Genomic DNA, 17126 nt, shown 5'->3' on the forward strand with positions numbered 1-17126 from the left:
GCCCGGCGCGGGCCCGCCGCCAATGGGTGCCCCGCGGGGGTGGAGCCCGCGGGGGCGCCGCGCGTCTCCACGCCAACGGGCCGGCATCCCCGCACGGCGCCGCGGGCGAGGCCATGCGGGGCGCGGGGGGGAGCGACGGTATCCCCGTTCGCGTCCCTGTCTCTGTCCCTGCGAGGCGGGAGAGCGGAGCGGCGACAGGGCGGGAGCAGAAGGGTGATCCGCGCCGCGGGGGCCGGCGGGGCGGGCGGGGCCGGTGACGCGGGTCTCCGCGCGGCCGACCCCCGAACCCTCCCCCCCCGCGGCGGGAATGGTACCCTCCCGCGCGGCCGCGGCAGGGGCTGCGGGGCAGGGCCCGGTCCGAGGCCCCCCCACTGGTGCGAGGATCCCCGCGATCCCCCTCGCTGGGAGCTGGGATCCCCAGGATCTCCCTCTCTGGTGCAGGGATCCCATGGGAGCGGGTGCTGGGATCCCTGGGATCCCCCTTGCTGGGAGCTGGGATCCCATGGGAGCAGGTGCTGGGATCCCCGGGATCCTCCTCTCTAGGTGCAGGGATCCCCCTCGCTGGGTGCAGGGATCCCATGGGAGCTGGTGCTGGGATCCCCGGGATCCCCCTTGCTGGGAGCTGGGATCCCATGGGAGCAGGTGCTGGGGTCCCCAGGATCCTCCTCTCTAGGTGCAGGGATCCCCCTCGCTGGGTGCAGGGATCCCATGGGGCTGGGGTCCTCGGGATCCCCCTCGCTGGGAGCTGGCACCCCCAGGGCCGAGGCCGCTTCCGCCAGTGGGGCCATCTGGAAGCGCGAGGGGTGTAGCTCACCCTGTGCAAAGCCTAACGGTGATTAACAAGAAGACTTAATTACGCTGATGGCCACCCAGGCCTCGCCGCTGGAGCGTGAGCCCGCGCTGCCCGGAAGGAGCCGCTCGCCAGGGCTGTGCCCCCCAGCCACCCGTGCTCAGCCGGGCTGAGACCAGCCACAACTCACTTCACCGCTGCACCGGCTGGGTTTTGGGGTTTTTCCTCCACAGCATGCTAGTGAAAACACCGGATTTTTTATTTTTTTTGTCCTCCTTTCGTGCTCCACAAGTTGAGTCAGCAGCTCCTCCTCGCTGCAGCCCCGGGCCAGAACAAAAACGCATAAGAAATCGGTTATTAGAGGAAAAAAATACATTCACAGCTGGGAAAACTAGAGGGCACCAGTGCTCTGGTTTGGTTTCCCTGCGCTCAGCTCCCTTACGGGTGTGGAAGGTTAATTAGCTCGTAATTAAGCCCAATTTAGACGAACAGGCAGCGGAAGCAGCAGAGTGGGAAGCTCGATCCTCCTCTGGATGCGAACCCGCACTGAGCCCCGCAGCGGGCTGGGGCGACCGGGGCGGGAGGAGGAGGAGGGGGCCGGGACGGCGGGGTCTCGGCGCGCGGCTCTCCCAGTGGGTGCGGGAGCTGCGCACGCGGGGCGATGAAGCCGTTATTGCCCCCAGTTTTTGCACCCCTCCAGCAAAGGGAGCGGGAGGCCGCAGGTCGGGGCTGGGACCAACGCTCAGCCTCTTCGCGCCCCGCCAGTGGCCCTGGGGGGGCCGGGAGGTTTGGAAGCGCCCGCGGGACATCCCGAAGAATTCGTGACTGGCCCATGGCGACCGAGGAGCGGGGCTGGGATGCAAAGTGCGGAATTACAAGGGCAAATATTGGTGCTCGTGCGGTGTCCCCGCCAAACCGGGGCACCCCGAGCATGGCTTCGCGCAGGGCTCGTCTGCCCTCAGCCGCTCCGGTGCGCGACGACGCGAGTACCCACCAGCACCCATGCCACCCGGTGCCAGTCCCCGCCAAACTCTGCGACGCAGCCCCAGGTTTGCGGCGTTCTCGCCGCTTCCCTCGCAGTCCCCCTGTCCCTGGCACCAGTCTTGCCGGAGTTACCGGTCTGTGACGCCAGGCGACGCTGGGAGCGTCTCAAAGACGTGACCGAGGGCCTGGGATGCTGGCGTCATCTCGGTTGTCCCGGGTTGTCCTTCATCCTCCGTGGACAGCTTGAGGCTGCTGAGAAGCAAAGTCTGCATTTCCAGGGTCCTTCTGACTGTTTTATTTAAGCACGAACAATCCCGCGGTTACCGGTAACACTTTATTGCCTCCTCGAGTCGCGGTGTGTGATGTGGACTGAGACGCGGTGACGAGGGCAACACGCTGTCACACCATAAAGGCTGGTTGGTATGAAGGGTGGCAATCTTTGTGAGGGGTATGGTCCCCTCGGGGACCGCAGGGACCCGGCACCGGGCTTGTCGCGGGTCCCAAACGACGTCCCCAGCACGCGGCACCTTCCAGCCTCACCCCGTGAGGGGTGACGGAGCCCTGGAACAGGCTGCCCAGGGAGGTTGTGGAGTCTCCTTCTCTGGAGATATTCCAGACCCGCCTGGACAAGGTCCTGTGCAGCCTGCTGTAGGTGACCCTGCTTCGGCGGGGGGGTTGGACTAGATGACCCACAGAGGTCCCTTCCAAACCCTACTATTCTGTGATTCTGTGATTCTGTATTTGTGGGGGACAGAGCCGGAGCCGGGCCGGGGTTTGCTCCTGGCTGCTCGGCCCCCGTGACGGGGCTGCCTTCGAGGCGATGGTGCCGGCGGGGCCGGGCTCGCAGCCAGCCGCAGCCGTCCCGGCGCTGCCCCAAGCCGTGCTCCACCGCACCAGCGGGACTTCGGGGATTTGGCAGGCAGGCACAAGCCCGAGCCCTGCACACGACATCCTGACTCCCCGTGCCAGCGATGTGCTCGGCTCTGCCTCGGTGAGGTTTCTGGGAAGAAAACCCCTCCAAAGAATGAAGGGAGCGGCCAAAGGGACGATAATCCCAGCCAGGGCTGCTTCTGCCAAAAGCCTTTCTCCTTGACGGAGCTTGAAACTTGAGGGGCCACGAGGTTGTGTCCCGCCAGCCTCGCATGCCTGCACGCACCAAAAATCCAAACCCCCGGCAGCGGGGAGCTGGGGCTTAGGGCTGAAAGCGAGGAGGGAAGGGGGCTCCTGGTGCTGTGTGGACGGGACCTTATCTAGGGTTTCTTCACGAAGTGCCCCGAGATGCTCACAGTTGACCCCAGATGGCCACCCCGGGAGGGGACAACGGAAGGGACAGGGAAAGCGGGGGGGGGGACACAAAGACAAAGGGGGCAAAGGAGCGGACGAGGAAAGATGGGGATGAAGAAAGGGGCAAAGACAGAAGGGGGCAAAGAAGTGGACACGGAAAGATGGGGACAATGATGGGGGGAAAGGAAGAAGGGGGCAAAGACAAAGGGGGCAATAAGTGGATGCGGAAAGCCGGGAACGAAGAAGGGGACAAGGAAAGACAGGGACGAAGAAGGGGGCAAAGAAAGAAGAAGGCAAAGAAGTGGACAAGGAAAGACAGGAATGAAGAAGCGGGGGAAGAAAGAAGCGGGAAAAGAAAAAGGGGGCAAAGATGTGGATGAGAAAAGACGGGGACGAAAAAGGGGGCAAAGAAAGGAGGGAGCAAAGAAGTGGACGTGGAAAGAAGGGGGCAAAAAAGGGGCAATAAGTGGACGAGGAAAGCCAGGGACAAAGAAGGGGACAAGGAAAGATGGGGACGAAGAAGGGGGCGAAGAAAGGAGGGGGCAATAAGCGGAGGCGGAAAGCTGGGGCCGAAGCGGGGGCTCTCGAAGCCGGGGCCGCAGCGGGGGCTCTCGAAGCCGGTCCCGGGCCGGAGCCCCGCCCGCGGCGCGGGGGGGAAGGGAGGCGGGGGCTCCCCCCGGGAAGCGGTGTCCGGACGGGCCGGCCCCGGTCCCGCCCCGAGCTCGGTCTCGGGGAAACGAAACCGGCGCCGTCCCGCCGCCTCCCCCGGCGCCGCCCCCCTGCCCCCGCAGCCGCAGCCCGCCGGCATGGAGCGGTCGCGGGCGGCGGGGCCGGCGCTGCCGCCCTACGAGCCGCTGGCCGAGGCGCTGGACATGGAGGGGCTGCCCCGCAGCACCGTGGTGTCGGTGGAGCCGCCGCCGCCGCCCCCCCCCCGCGACCACCTGGCCTGGTCCCTCTGCACCGCGCTGTACGCCAACGCCTGCTGCCTGGGCTTCCTGGCGCTCGTCTTCTCCGTCAAGGTGGGGAGGGGGCGCGGGGGGGGGGGGGGGGGACCGGGGGGGCGGCGGGGGCCCGGCCATCGCCCACGCCGGGGGGGGCGTCGGCCCCGGGGACCCCACTGAGACCCCGAGCCCAGGGAGAGCCGGGGACCCCGCAGAGCCCCCAAAGTCAAGGCGTCCTGTGGACCCCACGGAGCCCCCAGCCCGAGGGAGAGCGGCGGAACTCACAGAGCCCCCATGGACCCCACGGAGACCCCAGGCCCAGGGAGACCCAGGGACCCCACAGAGCCCCAACCCGGGGGTGCCCAAAGCACCCCACAGAGCCCCCAAGCCAGGAGCCGCATGGACCCCACAGAGCCCCCAAGCCAGGAGTCCCATGGACCCCACAGAGCCCCCAAGCCAGGAGCCACGTAGACCCCACAGAGCCCCCAAGCCAGGAGCCACGTAGACCCCACAGAGCCCCCAAGCCAGGAGCCACATGGACCCCACAGAGCCCCCAAGCCAGGAGCCCCATGGACCCCACAGAGCCCCCAAGCCAGGAGCCACATGGACCCCACAGAGCCCCCAAGCCAGGAGCCCCATGGACCCCACAGAGCCCCCAAACCAGGAGCCCCATGGACCCCACAGAGCCCCCAAGCCAGGAGCCGCATGGACACCACAGACCCCCCCAGCCCCAGGCAGCACCGCGGACCTCACACAGCCCCAAACCCCAGGGTGCCCAACTGACCGCACAGAGCCCCCACCCCACGGACCCCTGTGGCCCCCTGGCCCCGCAGAGCCCTGGCCCTGGCTGGGAGCTCTGGGGAAGGGAGGGGGTTGGGGCGGTTGGCACCCCGGGGTACTCCTGGTGTTACAGGGGGAGCTCAGCCCAGCACCTCTCCCACCCGGCTGCAGCCTGGAGCCCCCCGGAGCGTCCCCCCTCCACTGGCTGCCCCCAGCCCCACTGACTCTCCCCTCTGCCTCCCCCCAGTCCAGGGACCGCAAAGTCCTCGGCGACTACAGCGGGGCGCTCAGCTACGGCTCCACCGCCAAGTACCTGAACATCACTGCCCACTTGATCAGCATCTTCCTCATCGCCCTCATCATCGCCCTGATCGCTACCGGCACCATCACCGTGGTCAACATCCTCCAGCATCAGCAGGAGCAACACCCCTTCTTCGGCCCCACCTAGCCCTTCCCTTGCTGCGCGGGCAGAGCATCCCCCCTGCGCCAGCCAGGAGCCCCCATCGCCCCTCCACGTGGGGGGGGGATGCTCTCCACGTGGAGGGGATGCTCTCCACGCCGGGGGGGGATGCTCTCCACGCCGGGGGGGGATGCTCTCCACGTGGAGGGGATGCTCTCCACGCCGGGGGGGATGCTCTCCACACCGGGGGGGGGATGCTCTCCATGTGGGGGGGGTGCTCTCCATGTGGGGGGATGCTCTCCATGCCGGGGGGGGGGGATGCTCTCCACACAGGGGGGGATGCTCTCTGTGCGACCCCCAGAGCCTGCTGGGGTCCTGTCCCGCTTTCCTCGCTGCTCGAAGCCCCTGCAGAGCCCTCTCTGATGGCTGCCCTCGTCGGGTCCCTGGAAGTGCCTGGGGACTCCTCTCCTCCGGCCGGCGCCGAGCACCCGAGGACTGGCTGGAGCAGGGGAAGGATCGTGCTTTTCTGCTTGCCGCTTCGCTCTGGTTTTGTACCCCCAAGTGCCTCTAAGAACAGTCCTACGGAGAAGTGCCTTGTTCGGAGAAAACCGGGTTCAAATAAAGGTTTCTTTCCCTTTTGCCCCTGGCTTGGATTCATTTTGGCAGGGGGGTGGTGCGGGGTCCCCCCACCCCAGCTTGGCCGGCTGAGAACCGGCGTCTGCCCCGGGGACAGGCCTGGAGAGGGAACGCGTCCGTCGGCGCGGAGCATCGCCGAGACGACGCGCAAAGACGCGCCAGGCTCGGTGACCTCGGTGACGGCGGGCACCCATGCGGGGTGCAAAGCTCCCGCGAGGCTCCCCCCACGGCTGAGGGCAGCACGCTGGGTTTGCTGGGGTGTCACCGGGAGCACCCCCATCCTCACCGACCCTCGGCGGGGTAGGCAGGCGGAAGCGGAGCCGAGTGCAAGCTCGGTTTTTGGAGGGGGGTCTGTGCGAGGGGCTTGAGCAAGAGGAGTGGACGTGACCCTGCAGCTGCACGCGGGGCAGCGGGGGCCGGGAGGGGCTCCCAGGGAGAAGGGGAAGCTGTGGGTGGTGTGGCCCCGTCCCAAATCGCCGTGCTGCAGGGGAGCACCGTGCGGCTCGGCCCCAAGGGCTGCTCTTGGGGTGAAGCGAGACGGCGACCCCCCCCTCTCCTCCCCTGCACAGACCTTCCAGCAGCCAGCCTTGGCAGCAGCCCTCCCTGCCGCCTCGGCGGAGGGGCTGGCTGGGAAGCGGGCAGTGATCCTTGCACCCCGGGGCACTTGGCTGCCCGGCTCCGGCGGTGTCCAGAGTGACCCGGGCAAGACCCCATGAGAAATCCTGGCTGGAGCACATCTGGCAGAGCTTCAAGTATGCGGCTGGCCTGGCTTCCCCTTCCCGCAGCTCGCTGGAAGCCTTTGCGGTCCTCGCCCTCGGCAGGCTCGGGTCCGCGGGTCTGGGGCCCCGTGAGGATGGGAAAAGAAAAACCTTTTGTTTTTTTTTCCCCCCTCCACGAGAACATCAGGCTCCTGCCAAGAAGCTGCGCTCATGAGTAAGATGTCAGAAATCCCGCCTGCAAAACACAACGGCTATTTGTTGCGAGATCCCTGGCACCAGCCTCCTGGTGAATCATTTATTCCTCCGCTTCTTCCCGTAAGAGCAAACAAGCACACGCTCCCGGCCGCAGCAGCAGGGCTGCTCGCTGCCTGCCCGGCTCGCGGGCCGCCGGGGCATGCCCGCCAGCGAGACCCCAGAGCCAGCATCCCCATCCAGCTGGGGGGGGGTCGAGGAGCCTTTTAAAAGGGCAGCAGACCCCTGCTTGAAAGCACGGCCCTGACCTTTCAGGCTCTTCCAGGCTCTTCGTCACGGCGCTGGCAGCAGCCGCATCCCGTTACACAAGGGGCTGGCAGCGTGCCGCGGGATGTGCCGGATCCCGCTCCCGCACGCTCCTTCCTCTCCCCGCTCTCTCCTCCCTTCTTCAGCCCAAATCCCAAATCCCTCGCGGCGCAGCGCTGCCCGAGGGGGGGGGGTTGATGCCCACCCGGTCTGGCACAGGGGTGTGGGCTCACCGTGCACCCCCGGGAGCTCTTCCCTGCTGCTCCGCCAGCCAACACGCGCACAAAACCCGGGGCACGTCTGCCTAGGGATGCTCTGCAGCTGGACACCCAGCAGGGCAGCCCCGGTCCCACATCCCTGCCGGGAGCCAGAGAGGGAGAAGCAGCCCCTCGCTCCCCCCCAGGCCCCTCCTGCACCCCCCCCAAGGGCAACTGGGCCCTTTTGGCGTGAGGATGCCCCTCGGTGCCGGGAGGGAGGGAGCCGGGTGGGACCGCGGGCACAGGGCAGGTTTTGGGAGCGGGGGGAGCAGAGCCGTTTCCCGGGGTAAATCCACCCGCTCTGGGGGCTGCTGCCCCGCAGCAGGGAGGGGCCGGGCAGCGGTGCTCTGAGGACAGCCCGTTCCAGCTCTTACAGCAATTGCTTCAGGCTGTTGGCAAGTGGCCACCGAATCCTTGAACTCCCGGCCACGCTGCCAGCAGCGGGACCCGCGCCAGCCCCCGGTGAGCCCTGTCACCCGGCGAGCCTCCCGCAAACCGGAGGGTCCCGCGTTCGCCTTGCGGACCCTTCCCTCCAGGCGTGCGAAAGCCGCCGCCCCGGCTTTTCGCCGTCCTGCACCCTTCCCTCCGGCGCTCGCCCCGAAAGCCGTCGCCCACCGCATCCCCCCGACGCTGCCCGGCCCCGCACCACGTCCCCGAGCGCCGGGCAGCGGCAATGCGGGTTGAACTTTGTCTCTCTGCTTCCCAGCGCCTCGTTTGTTCAGGTGCGAGGGCGAATAAACGCAAACACCGGCGGGGAGCTGGGAATTGCGGTGAGCGGCCGGTGCCGAGCTCGGGTCGGCGAGACACCAGCTGTAATCCCGCTTGTGCCGGGGTTTGCGGGGAAGGGGACCCCTAAGCGGACGCTCGGGGATGATGGACCAGGAGCGAAGCGGCTGCGCTCGGTCCCTGCGGCTGCCGGTTGCCCCCGATGCCGCAGGTCCCTTCGCCTCCGCACGAGCCGGCAAAGTGATGCCCAGGGAGGGATCCCGGCACCCCAAAATGGGGAACCCCTCTCTGGAAAAGCAGCGTTTTCGGCAGCACCGTACATCAGGCGCTGGGGCTGGAGGGCAAACAGCCCCCTGACATCCCCCCAGCTCTCACCTTCCTCCATCCTTCCCCTTGCCCATCCCCGCCAGCCTCCCCAATTCCCGCAGCGATTCCTTAATTATCAGCAGGACCTAACGAACCTCGTTAACCTCAACAAGCAGCCCCATGACACCAGGGAACTAGCTGAGGAAAAGGAAAAAAAAAAAAACCTTAGATTTCCTGTGTGGTCGAGACAAGCAACGTCAAGGGCCACGACCTCCAGATCCACACCCAGATTACGGGCACGGGCAGAAAACCCACACGGCAGCAAGCGCAGGTGACAAACACCCTGTCCTCCTTCTGGCACAAACCCTTTGCTCTTCCGGAACAGGGGGAAACCCATTTCTCAGAAAAATCTCAGGTCTGGGTTGTGCTTTATCAGCATCGGACTCGGCCTCCGGGAGCCAGCCCCCAGGCAGGAAGGATGCTGGCGTTTCCAAAGCCCACGCAGTTTGCAGCATTGCACCTTGGTGGGTTTTACGTCCCTGCTGCTTTTTTGAAGCTTTCTTCTTTCTTTTCCCACCCCCTCCACCTTTTTTTGGCAGCCACAAGACCTCATCCTGGATGCAAGACCTTGTCACGGACGGCGAAATCAAAGGGAGGAGAAAACCCCTCGAAACCCAACGCGCAAGCACAGCGGTCGGGAGACCCCCGCCACTGCTGCTGGCATGAGCCCCCACGGGTGGGACCGAGCCCTCAGCGGTGCTTTGCAGCTGGGGAGGGGGCTTTGGGGGGCTGGTGGCTGCCCCCCCACCGGTGGCCTGTCCCCACTGTCCTCCCGTGCCACGCGTAACCCCAGCGACACGGGTCCGCCCCGACCTGCCCAGGGCAGAAATCCCTCATCACCCCGAGAGGGCAAAAAGCACAGAGGAAGGGGCGAGATGCCCACCCCGTGGCATCGCCCACCCCGTGGGCATCCGCCCCGCCTGCCCCCCAGCCCCCTGTCCCGCAGCCCGTCCCCGCGGGGCTCGGTGAGCCCGCCCCGGTGCCCTGCGTGGTGGCAGGTGGGGCGGCCCCTCCCCGGCCAACCCTTCCCGTCGCCTATAACCAGCCCGCACGCCTCGGCCCTGCTCCTCGCCGGCGCTGGGCTGCCATGGAGGGCTACCCGCAGTCCGTCAGCATCAACATGCAGCCCTACGGCAGGAACGGGGCAGGCGCCCCGGCCGCCGCCTTCGGCCCCGCCACCACCTCCCTCGCTCAGCCGCAGCCCGTCGCCAGCCCCCGGGACTTCGTGGTCTGGTCCTTCTTCAACGCCATGTTCTGCAACCCCTTCTGCCTGGGCTTCATGGCGCTCGTCTACTCCGTTAAGGTGAGGAGAACGTCACCCCCATCCCACCACCTTCCTGCCCGGCTCGGGGGTCCCGCCTGCTGCCTGCCCCCATGCCAGGGTTCCCTAATCGCATCTCTTCTTGTCCCACTCCGCCCCACCCAATCCCATCCTGTCCCATCTCGTCCCACCCCATCTCACCCTGTCCCATCTCATCCCACCCCGCCCCAGCTTGCCCCAAACCACCCCGTCCCCACCTCGCTCCCCCCACGAGATGCCCTCCCGCTCCCTGTGCCATGTCCAGCCCCGCCACACCAACCTGCACCCAACGTCCCCAGCAAAGCCACCATTCGAGAGCCGCCCGTCCTCCTTCGGTGCTTCGGGGAAGGGGACCTGGGCAGGGCAGAGTCCAGCCAGCCCCAAACCATCTCTGTCGGGGGGATAAGGCGAGCAGCTGGCTCCCGGCTCGGTCCCGCGGCACTCCCGAAACCACCGTGAGACTTCGCCCCTACCTGGGATCAGAAGTTGCTCCCTGCGCGCGTTTCCTCCGTCACCTCGCAGCGGCACCATTTTTAGCGGGTGCCCCGGTCACCAGCATCTGCCGGCACCGCGGCCGCGGGCTCTGCCGGCTCCTCCGCCCGGCTCCGCCGCCCTGCCCCGGCCCCGGGAGGACTGGGCAGCGCGTTGCCAGCCGGAATGGCTTTTAAAAAGCCATTAAGAAAGCGCGCTCGGGCTGCCGCGAGCTCCGGTGCTGCCGCATCGGGGTGGGTTTCGTGGGGGTGCGGCAGAGCCCGGTGGATCGCGGTGCCGGGGTTCGGAGAGGCCGGCTGCTCGGCGGCGAGGGAGAGCGGGATGTCCCCTCTGCCCACCGCCGCCACCAGCTCGTGGCCCGTCCCCACGCGTCCCCCTCTCCCGGTCCGCAGGCCAGAGACAGGAAAATCGCCCAGGACCCGGCAGCTGCCGGCAGCTACGGGAAGACGGCCAAGCACCTGAACATCACGGCGTGCTGCCTGGGCATCGCAGCCACCATCATCTTCATCGTGGCTGTGGTTACGCACTACAACAACTTGCAAACAGGCAGACGCTCCTAACGCCGTCCCGCCGAGGAGCTGCAGTACCCGGGCCTCGTCCTTCCCGCTCCTGCACCCCGCTCAGCCCAAACCCACCCGCCACGCTCGGCGGGGAGATGTGTGGCTCCGGTGGGACCTTCCTCCCCCCCGCGCCCGACCAGGGGGTGTCCTCGGGCACCCTCCTGGTGCACCCCGGCTGAGACGACCCTCTGCAGCATGAGCTCGCAGCGAATAAAGCTCCTTCCCCACCCTCCTCCTCGCAAATGTCGTGCTTTTGGGTTTCGGGAGGCATCATTCCCCTCCGGGCACCCCCGCCTCGGGGGGCCAGGGCCACCCCACGGCTCGGCTGAGTGGGAAAAGGAAAGGGGCTTGGAAAGGGGGTGCCATGTTGGTGCTGTTAGCCAAGCACGCACCCCCTCGCCCGGCTCCTGGGGCGTTCAGATACTGCGCCCGCCCTTCCTGCGCCCATTTCCGTGCTTCCTCCTGCCTGAGCTATCTACCACCCCCGGCCAGACGGCCGCCCGGGAGGGGAACCGCCAGGCTCTGCAGCCCCTGCCGAGGAACCCGGGGCTCAGCAGCACGGCTGGGGGTCCCACCTTCCCTTGCACCCGCCCGCCCCTCATTTCGGTGCCCTGACACCAACCGCCGAGCCCGCATCTGCCCCTGCCCCACCTCTGCGTCATCTCTGAGCCCTTCGCTGCCAAGGCGGCGGCTCCCCACAGGGAAAATTTGGCTTTTGAGTCCCCCAAGTCCCCGTGAGTCCCCTCTGCAGCACCCCCAAGTGCCCCTGAGTCCACTCTGAGCCCCCTAAATCCCCGTGAGCCCCTCCTGAGCACCCCAACTGCCCCTGAGCCCCCTCTGCAGCCCTCCAAGTCCCCGTGAGCCCCTCCTGAGCCCCCCAAGTGCCCCTGAGCTCCCTCTGAGCCCCCCAAGTGCCCATAAGCCCTCTCTGCAGCCCCCCAAGTCTTCTTGAGTCCCCTTTGATCCCCCCAAGTCCCTGTAAGTCCCCTCTGCAGCCCCCCAAGTGCCTCTGAGTCCCCTCTGAGCCCCCCAAGTGCCCCTAAGTCCCCTCTGCAGCCCCCCCAAGTCCCCCCGAGTCCCCCGCGCCGCCAGCTCGCGGGGGGCGGGCGGGGGTACACGCGTGGCCGTGCCCCGGGTGGCCGTGCCGCCCCCGAGGAGGGGCCCGATCCCCAGGGTGGCCCCGGGGGGGGGGGCGGGGGGGGCTGTCGAGCCGCTCCGCCCGCGCTGGGGTCCCGGGCCGGCGCTGGGGGCGGTGCGGGCCGGGCCCCCCCCCCCGGGCGGGTTCAGTTTCGTTTCCCCCGCGCTCGGCGCCGGCTCCCGGCGCGGCCATGAAGCCCCCGCACACGGAGGTCTCCATCCCGCTGCAGCCCCCCGGGCGGGGGGCGGCCCCCGCCGCGCAGCCCCGCGACTACGTGCTCTGGTCGCTCTTCAACGTCCTCCTGGGCTACGCGCTCGCCTACCTGGGCTGCCTCTGCTTCCCCGCGCTCGTCTTCTCCATCAAGGTGAGGGGGGGGCGGACCTGGGACCCCCGCCCGCCAGCCCCGCTCCAGCCCGGCTCGGTCCCCTGTCCCGGGACCCCCGAGGCGGCCTGTCCCTCCGGCCAGCTCCTCCCGGGACCCCCCGGGCCAGCCCAGCCCGGTCCCCAGAGACAGCCCGGCCCGGGACCCCCCGACCCGGGACCCCCGACCCGACCCGGTCCCCTCCGACGCCACCCCTGCGCCGAGACATCCCCCCCCCCCGTTCCCGCCCGCCGATCCGGTCCCCCCGACCCAGACCCTTCCTTCACCGGGGAGCCCCCTCCCTGCCCGGGAACCCCCGACCCAGCCCGACACGGACCCCCCCGACCGACTTGGAACCCCCCAACCCGATCCCCTGACCCAGCCCAGACCCAGACCTTCCCCGGCCAGGGAGGCCCCCACCCACCCGGGACCCCCGACCCAACCCAAGCCGGACCCCTCCCTCAACCCAGGACCTCACAGATCCAGTCTCCCCCATCCCAGACCCCCCCTGATGCCACCCTGCCCTGGGACCCCCTGATGTGGTTCCCCCCGATCTGTTCCCCCTGAGCCTGCCCACCCCAAGAGCCAGGGCTGTGGGTGGGGGGAGCGGGCAGTGCCCGCTGGCGTCACCCCCTGCCCCGGGGCGATGCGTCCCCAAGGTCCCAGCACCGCCTTGCACCCACCCCTGTGCTGAGACCCCCACTTTCCCCCCCCCAGGCCCGTGACTGCAAGGTGCTGGGGGACCTGGAGGGTGCCCAGCGGTACGGCCGCCGCGCCAAGGTGTTGAACATCATCTGCTCCCTGCTGCTGGTGGCCGCCGTGGCGGTCGTCCTCGCCGCTGTCATCGTCACTGTGTCCCAGACCACCTGACCGCCATGTGGCCGCCCACCCGCTTGCTGCTGCCCCGCGGGGTGCTTCTCCTCCCCCCCCCCATCCTCCTCCCATAATGTCCCCGCTCTGGGCGCATGGCGCAGGGGGAAAGGGGGCAAAGCCCCATCCCCTCGATGCCCGCACCCCTGGGAGTCCCCGCGCAGCCACCGCACGGGAGGGGCTGGGTGGGACGCAGGGGACAGCAACCCCCTCCCCCCCACTTTCTCTGCTCGTGCCCCTCGGCAGGGAGCTGCTGGGCTTCCTGGAAGCCGTGGCACACATATAGGTCGCTGTTGCCACAAATAAAGCTCGTCCTGCCAAACCCCCTCGCCTGCTGCCTCGTTCACCGTGGGGAAGGAGAAGGGGGTCCTTGGACATCTTCGGGGCAGCCTCCTCCTCCTCCTCCTCCTGCCGCCAGCTCCACGGCTCGCTGCCGCCATCCCCGCTGCGGTGCAGAGCGCTTCCAGCCCCCATCCCAGATGAGTTTCTTCTTAAAAGCTTAAGCATGGCAGAAGACAGAAGGACAAGCAGAAAATCTCTGTTTTTCTGGCTGTACCTGCCCCATCCCACCACACAGCCTCATCTGCTCCCACTTCCAGGGAACCCCGGGGGAGTAGCTCTTCCACATTCAGGTATTAAGGTCCCATTGAATGCACCTGGCATCCCAAACAAGCTGCCAACGAGGGGTCTTCCCAGCCAAGACCACCTGGAGGGGCTGGGCTGAAGGTGCTGGTGCAAGAGACCCTGGCACCGAGGCTCTGTCTGGTATCAGCCCTCAGAGTGATGGTCACTTGGGTTCAGAGTCATCCCGTGGCTCCATCCCGACGGTCCTCCCCGAGCGCTTGGCCTCTCCCTCGGTCACGCTGGAGCCGTCTGCGCTCCTCATCGCGGGAGGAAGGCTGCATATAAAAAGCCTGTAGGCTCCCAAAACCACGTTTGTTTCTCCTAGCTCCCAGCCAAGCCTTTCTGATAACCGCAGCCCTGGGAGGGCTGTAATTTCTCGGGTTTATATATAGAGGAGACGAGGCCGTGGCGCAGACGGGGGCTATATAAAGGGGCCGTGCTGCCCCGCTCCCCGAGCTGAGCGGAGCTGGTGGAGCCGGAGCGCTGTGGGGTGCCCCTCTCCGTGGCCATGGACACCTCCTACCCGCGGGATGACTACCCGCCCGCCTCGTCCCACAAGCGGGACCCGTCCCCCGCCGTCCCCGGCTCCTCGCCGCCCCGCGACCACCTCCTCTGGTCCATCTTCAACACCATCTACATGAACCTCTGCTGCCTCGGCTTCGTGGCGCTCGCCTTCTCTGTCAAGGTACGGGTGCTGGGCGGGATGGAGGCCCCAAGCGGGGATGGGAGAGAGGACGTTTGGGGTCTCCTGGGAGCCCTCCCCGTGCTGATGCCATGGGATGGACTTCCTGAGGAGATGTGGAGCATCGGAAAGGGAGGAACTATCCGGAGGAGGCACGAGCCCAATGCCTTCAAGAGGCTGGCTGCAGGTGACACCATCTCCCAGCAAAGCCCCCACGCTTTTCCTGCCGCCGATTAAAAAGGCTGTGAGACCCCCTAGATAAGCACAATCTCACCCCCCAGAGCTGTCACCACCTGAGGACCAACCACTGCTCTCTAGAAGGTGCTGGGGGGCCCTGGGGCCCCTGGCCCCTCCACTGGCCCCCTGGCAGCAGCAGCTGCAGCTGGACCAGGGTGGGGAGACGGGGAAAAGCGAGGGCTGGAGCCAGCGAGGCTCCGGAAGAAGCAGAAGGAAAAAACCCAGCGGCAAAGGCAGCGGGGCCGGGGGGAGCAGGAGCACGCGGAGCTGGCAGGCAGCCCGGGCTGGATGGGCGGGTGGATGGGTGGATGGAGGGACGGATGGGTGGCCACCTCTTGGCTGGAGGCACTGCCCGGAGGGATGAGCTGCGGGGCTGCTGAAGCCACGCAGCCGGGCTGGGAGGAGGCACGGGCAGGGGGCTGCGGCAGCCGCTGCCCCGTCTCTTGGCTGTTGCAGGCGCGGGACCGGAAAGTGGCCGGGGACGTGGAAGCCGCTCGGCGCTTCAGCTCCAAGGCCCGGTGCTACAACGCGCTGGCCACGGCGGGGAGCGTGCTGCTGCCGCTGCTGCTCGCCGCCCTCGTCATCACCGGCGTCATCCACCTCTCCAAGCTCGCCCAGGAGTCGGTCGGCTTCTTCACCTACCAGTTCGGCGGGAGCGACGATGAGGACAAGTGACTGGTGGGCGACCGGCTTGTAGAAACTCCTTGGCGTCGCTGGTGGCCCCCCGCAAAAGGTCCAGCACAACCCAGCCACCACCCACCTCTGCCTCCCAGGGCCGCGTCCGCAGGCTTTCACGCCCGCCGGGCAGCGCGTGGCCGGGGGGACGCGGCCCCAGAAGCTTCTCCCGCGCCGCTGCATCTCCCCGCTCCCTCCCCTCCCCGGTCCAGCCCCCCCAGCCCCACGGTGCCCAGCCCCACGGTGCCCAGCCACGCTTCTTGGGGCAGCTCGATGATTTTTGTTCACCCTGTGTTTTTTTCATTCCCTTGGTCCTGCGCGGAGCACAGCGTCCCTCCCACCGCCGTGATCACTATTTAAATCATTAAAACCATTCCAACGTTGCGAGTCTTCCGTGTGCGTGAGGGGAGTGCAGGGGGGGTGCTAAAAGGACAACACAAAGTGGCTTTTTCGCACGGGTCGTGCTCTTCACAGCCAGGAGAAGGAACAATTCCGTGACCCTCAGAGCCGCCCAGCCTGAAACAGCCGCAGGCGGTCGGGGACTGCGGAGGGGAGAGCAGCAGGGAAGCTCCTTGGCCGCGGGGACGCGCGCAGGCAGGGGGATGCCGTCCCCTCCCAGGGGAGCCGAGACCTCCAGGCTCCTTGCAGTGAAGCAGACGACCCCCACCCAGCAGGTCCCGGGCAAGGGCAGAGGGGATGAGCGAGGGCACAGCCCCGCTGCTCTGTGCTGGCCCTCCCCGGGCCAGAGCCAGCTCGTTTTGGGAACCAGACTAAAACCAGCCCTTTTTTGGGGCAAGGAGAGCCCTTTCAGTGCTACCTGGACTTGGCTCAGAGCTGGGCTTTACCCCCAGCCCATCAAACTCCAAATCCAGGTGCAGCCCACACTGGACTGCTATCGGGGGCGAGGGGACGGAGGGGTCCCTTTGCCCCACCCCGCTGCCGAGAGCTGCCGCTAATTAGCGGTTGGGTGACTTCTGACGAGGCCTGGCAGAAAGCCAGCGTAATTATAAGGCCACGGAGCCGCTTCGCCTCCTTCCCTAAGCATTCCCACATGCTGCCTGCAGCAGAGAGCGGCCGCAGGGCTTTTTATAAACTCCGTGGGATGCAGCTGAGATTCCTGGGGCTGGCTTAGAGAGGACAGACCCCAGCCTGGGGCAGACATCCCCTCGCTTGGGCCCGTGAGCCAGGCGTGGGGCTGGGGAAGGAGGCACCAACAGCCCCCCCAGGAAGGGGATGCAGGGGGGAGGATGCTGGGGGGTATTGTGCCCCCCCTTCGCCTGCGTACACCAGCACAGCCTTCCCCTTCCCTCCCTCGGGGCTTCCTAGGACACCAAAGATGTCTGCAGCACTGCACAGCCCACCCTGAGGCTGCTGAGCTGGGGGAGGGCTCTGCTCAGACCCCGGAGAAACGCTGTCACCTGGCGTGACGATAACCAGCGCCCTGCGGATGAGTTAGCAGGGCTTTCACCCAAAAAAGAGAGCTGATCATGTGGATCAGGGGTTTAAAACAGGACGGGGATGGTACGTGCCGAGTAACTCGAGGGAAAAGGAGCTGTGCGCTGCCCAGGCAGGGCTGCAACGCTTGTGCCTCTCTCTTCTGGGACTCCGGTTCGTGCCAAAACGACGCTCGGCTCCAGCCTTCCCCCCACCCGCCCTGCAGCGCTGCCCCACGCTGCCTTGCCAGGGCTTCTCGTGGGGGGGTCGGCAGCATGCGGGGGTCCCGGTCACGCGGTCTGCTGAACCCCGGGGGCCGCTGCGGCCGAGGGACCCTCCGCTCTTGCTCGCTGGCGGGCGGCAGCGGCTGAG

At 67.4% G+C, this 17126-nt stretch overlaps 4 protein-coding genes across 6 annotated transcripts; all 4 read left to right on the forward strand.

Annotated features, from left to right (window-relative positions):
* The first annotated feature begins 3823 nt into the window (after positions 1-3823).
* LOC104337219 (dispanin subfamily A member 2b-like) lies at positions 3824-5415 on the forward strand. Its single transcript, XM_075426201.1, has 2 exons — positions 3824-4077; positions 5027-5415. The coding sequence occupies exons 1-2, from the start codon at positions 3865-3867 to the stop codon at positions 5225-5227; spliced, it is 414 nt and encodes a 137-aa protein (XP_075282316.1). The 5' UTR covers positions 3824-3864; the 3' UTR covers positions 5228-5415.
* A 2952-nt stretch (positions 5416-8367) lies between these two features.
* Positions 8368-10733, forward strand: LOC142361935 (interferon-induced transmembrane protein 1-like). 3 transcript variants are annotated; one of them, XM_075426203.1, is made up of 3 exons: positions 8368-8652; positions 8758-9684; positions 10566-10733. In XM_075426203.1, exons 2-3 carry the CDS (start codon positions 9469-9471, stop codon positions 10731-10733), a joined length of 384 nt encoding a protein of 127 aa, XP_075282318.1. In that variant the 5' UTR covers positions 8368-8652; positions 8758-9468. The 3 variants fall into 3 exon arrangements, with proteins under 3 accessions (XP_075282318.1, XP_075282319.1, XP_075282317.1); XM_075426204.1 differs by having other exon boundaries at positions 8921-9684; XM_075426202.1 differs by having other exon boundaries at positions 8368-9684.
* A 1244-nt stretch (positions 10734-11977) lies between these two features.
* Positions 11978-13424, forward strand: LOC142362025 (interferon-induced transmembrane protein 5-like). The gene is made up of 2 exons (XM_075427051.1): positions 11978-12235; positions 12950-13424. The coding sequence occupies exons 1-2, from the start codon at positions 12062-12064 to the stop codon at positions 13100-13102; spliced, it is 327 nt and encodes a 108-aa protein (XP_075283166.1). The 5' UTR covers positions 11978-12061; the 3' UTR covers positions 13103-13424.
* A 95-nt stretch (positions 13425-13519) lies between these two features.
* On the forward strand, positions 13520-15694 carry LOC142362024 (interferon-induced transmembrane protein 5-like). Its single transcript, XM_075427050.1, has 2 exons — positions 13520-14411; positions 15102-15694. Exons 1-2 carry the CDS (start codon positions 14235-14237, stop codon positions 15318-15320), a joined length of 396 nt encoding a protein of 131 aa, XP_075283165.1. The 5' UTR covers positions 13520-14234; the 3' UTR covers positions 15321-15694.
* The last annotated feature ends 1432 nt before the right edge of the window (positions 15695-17126 follow it).

Source organism: Opisthocomus hoazin, chromosome 7 (genome assembly GCF_030867145.1).
Source record: "Opisthocomus hoazin isolate bOpiHoa1 chromosome 7, bOpiHoa1.hap1, whole genome shotgun sequence".
Taxonomy (NCBI): domain Eukaryota; kingdom Metazoa; phylum Chordata; class Aves; order Opisthocomiformes; family Opisthocomidae; genus Opisthocomus; species Opisthocomus hoazin.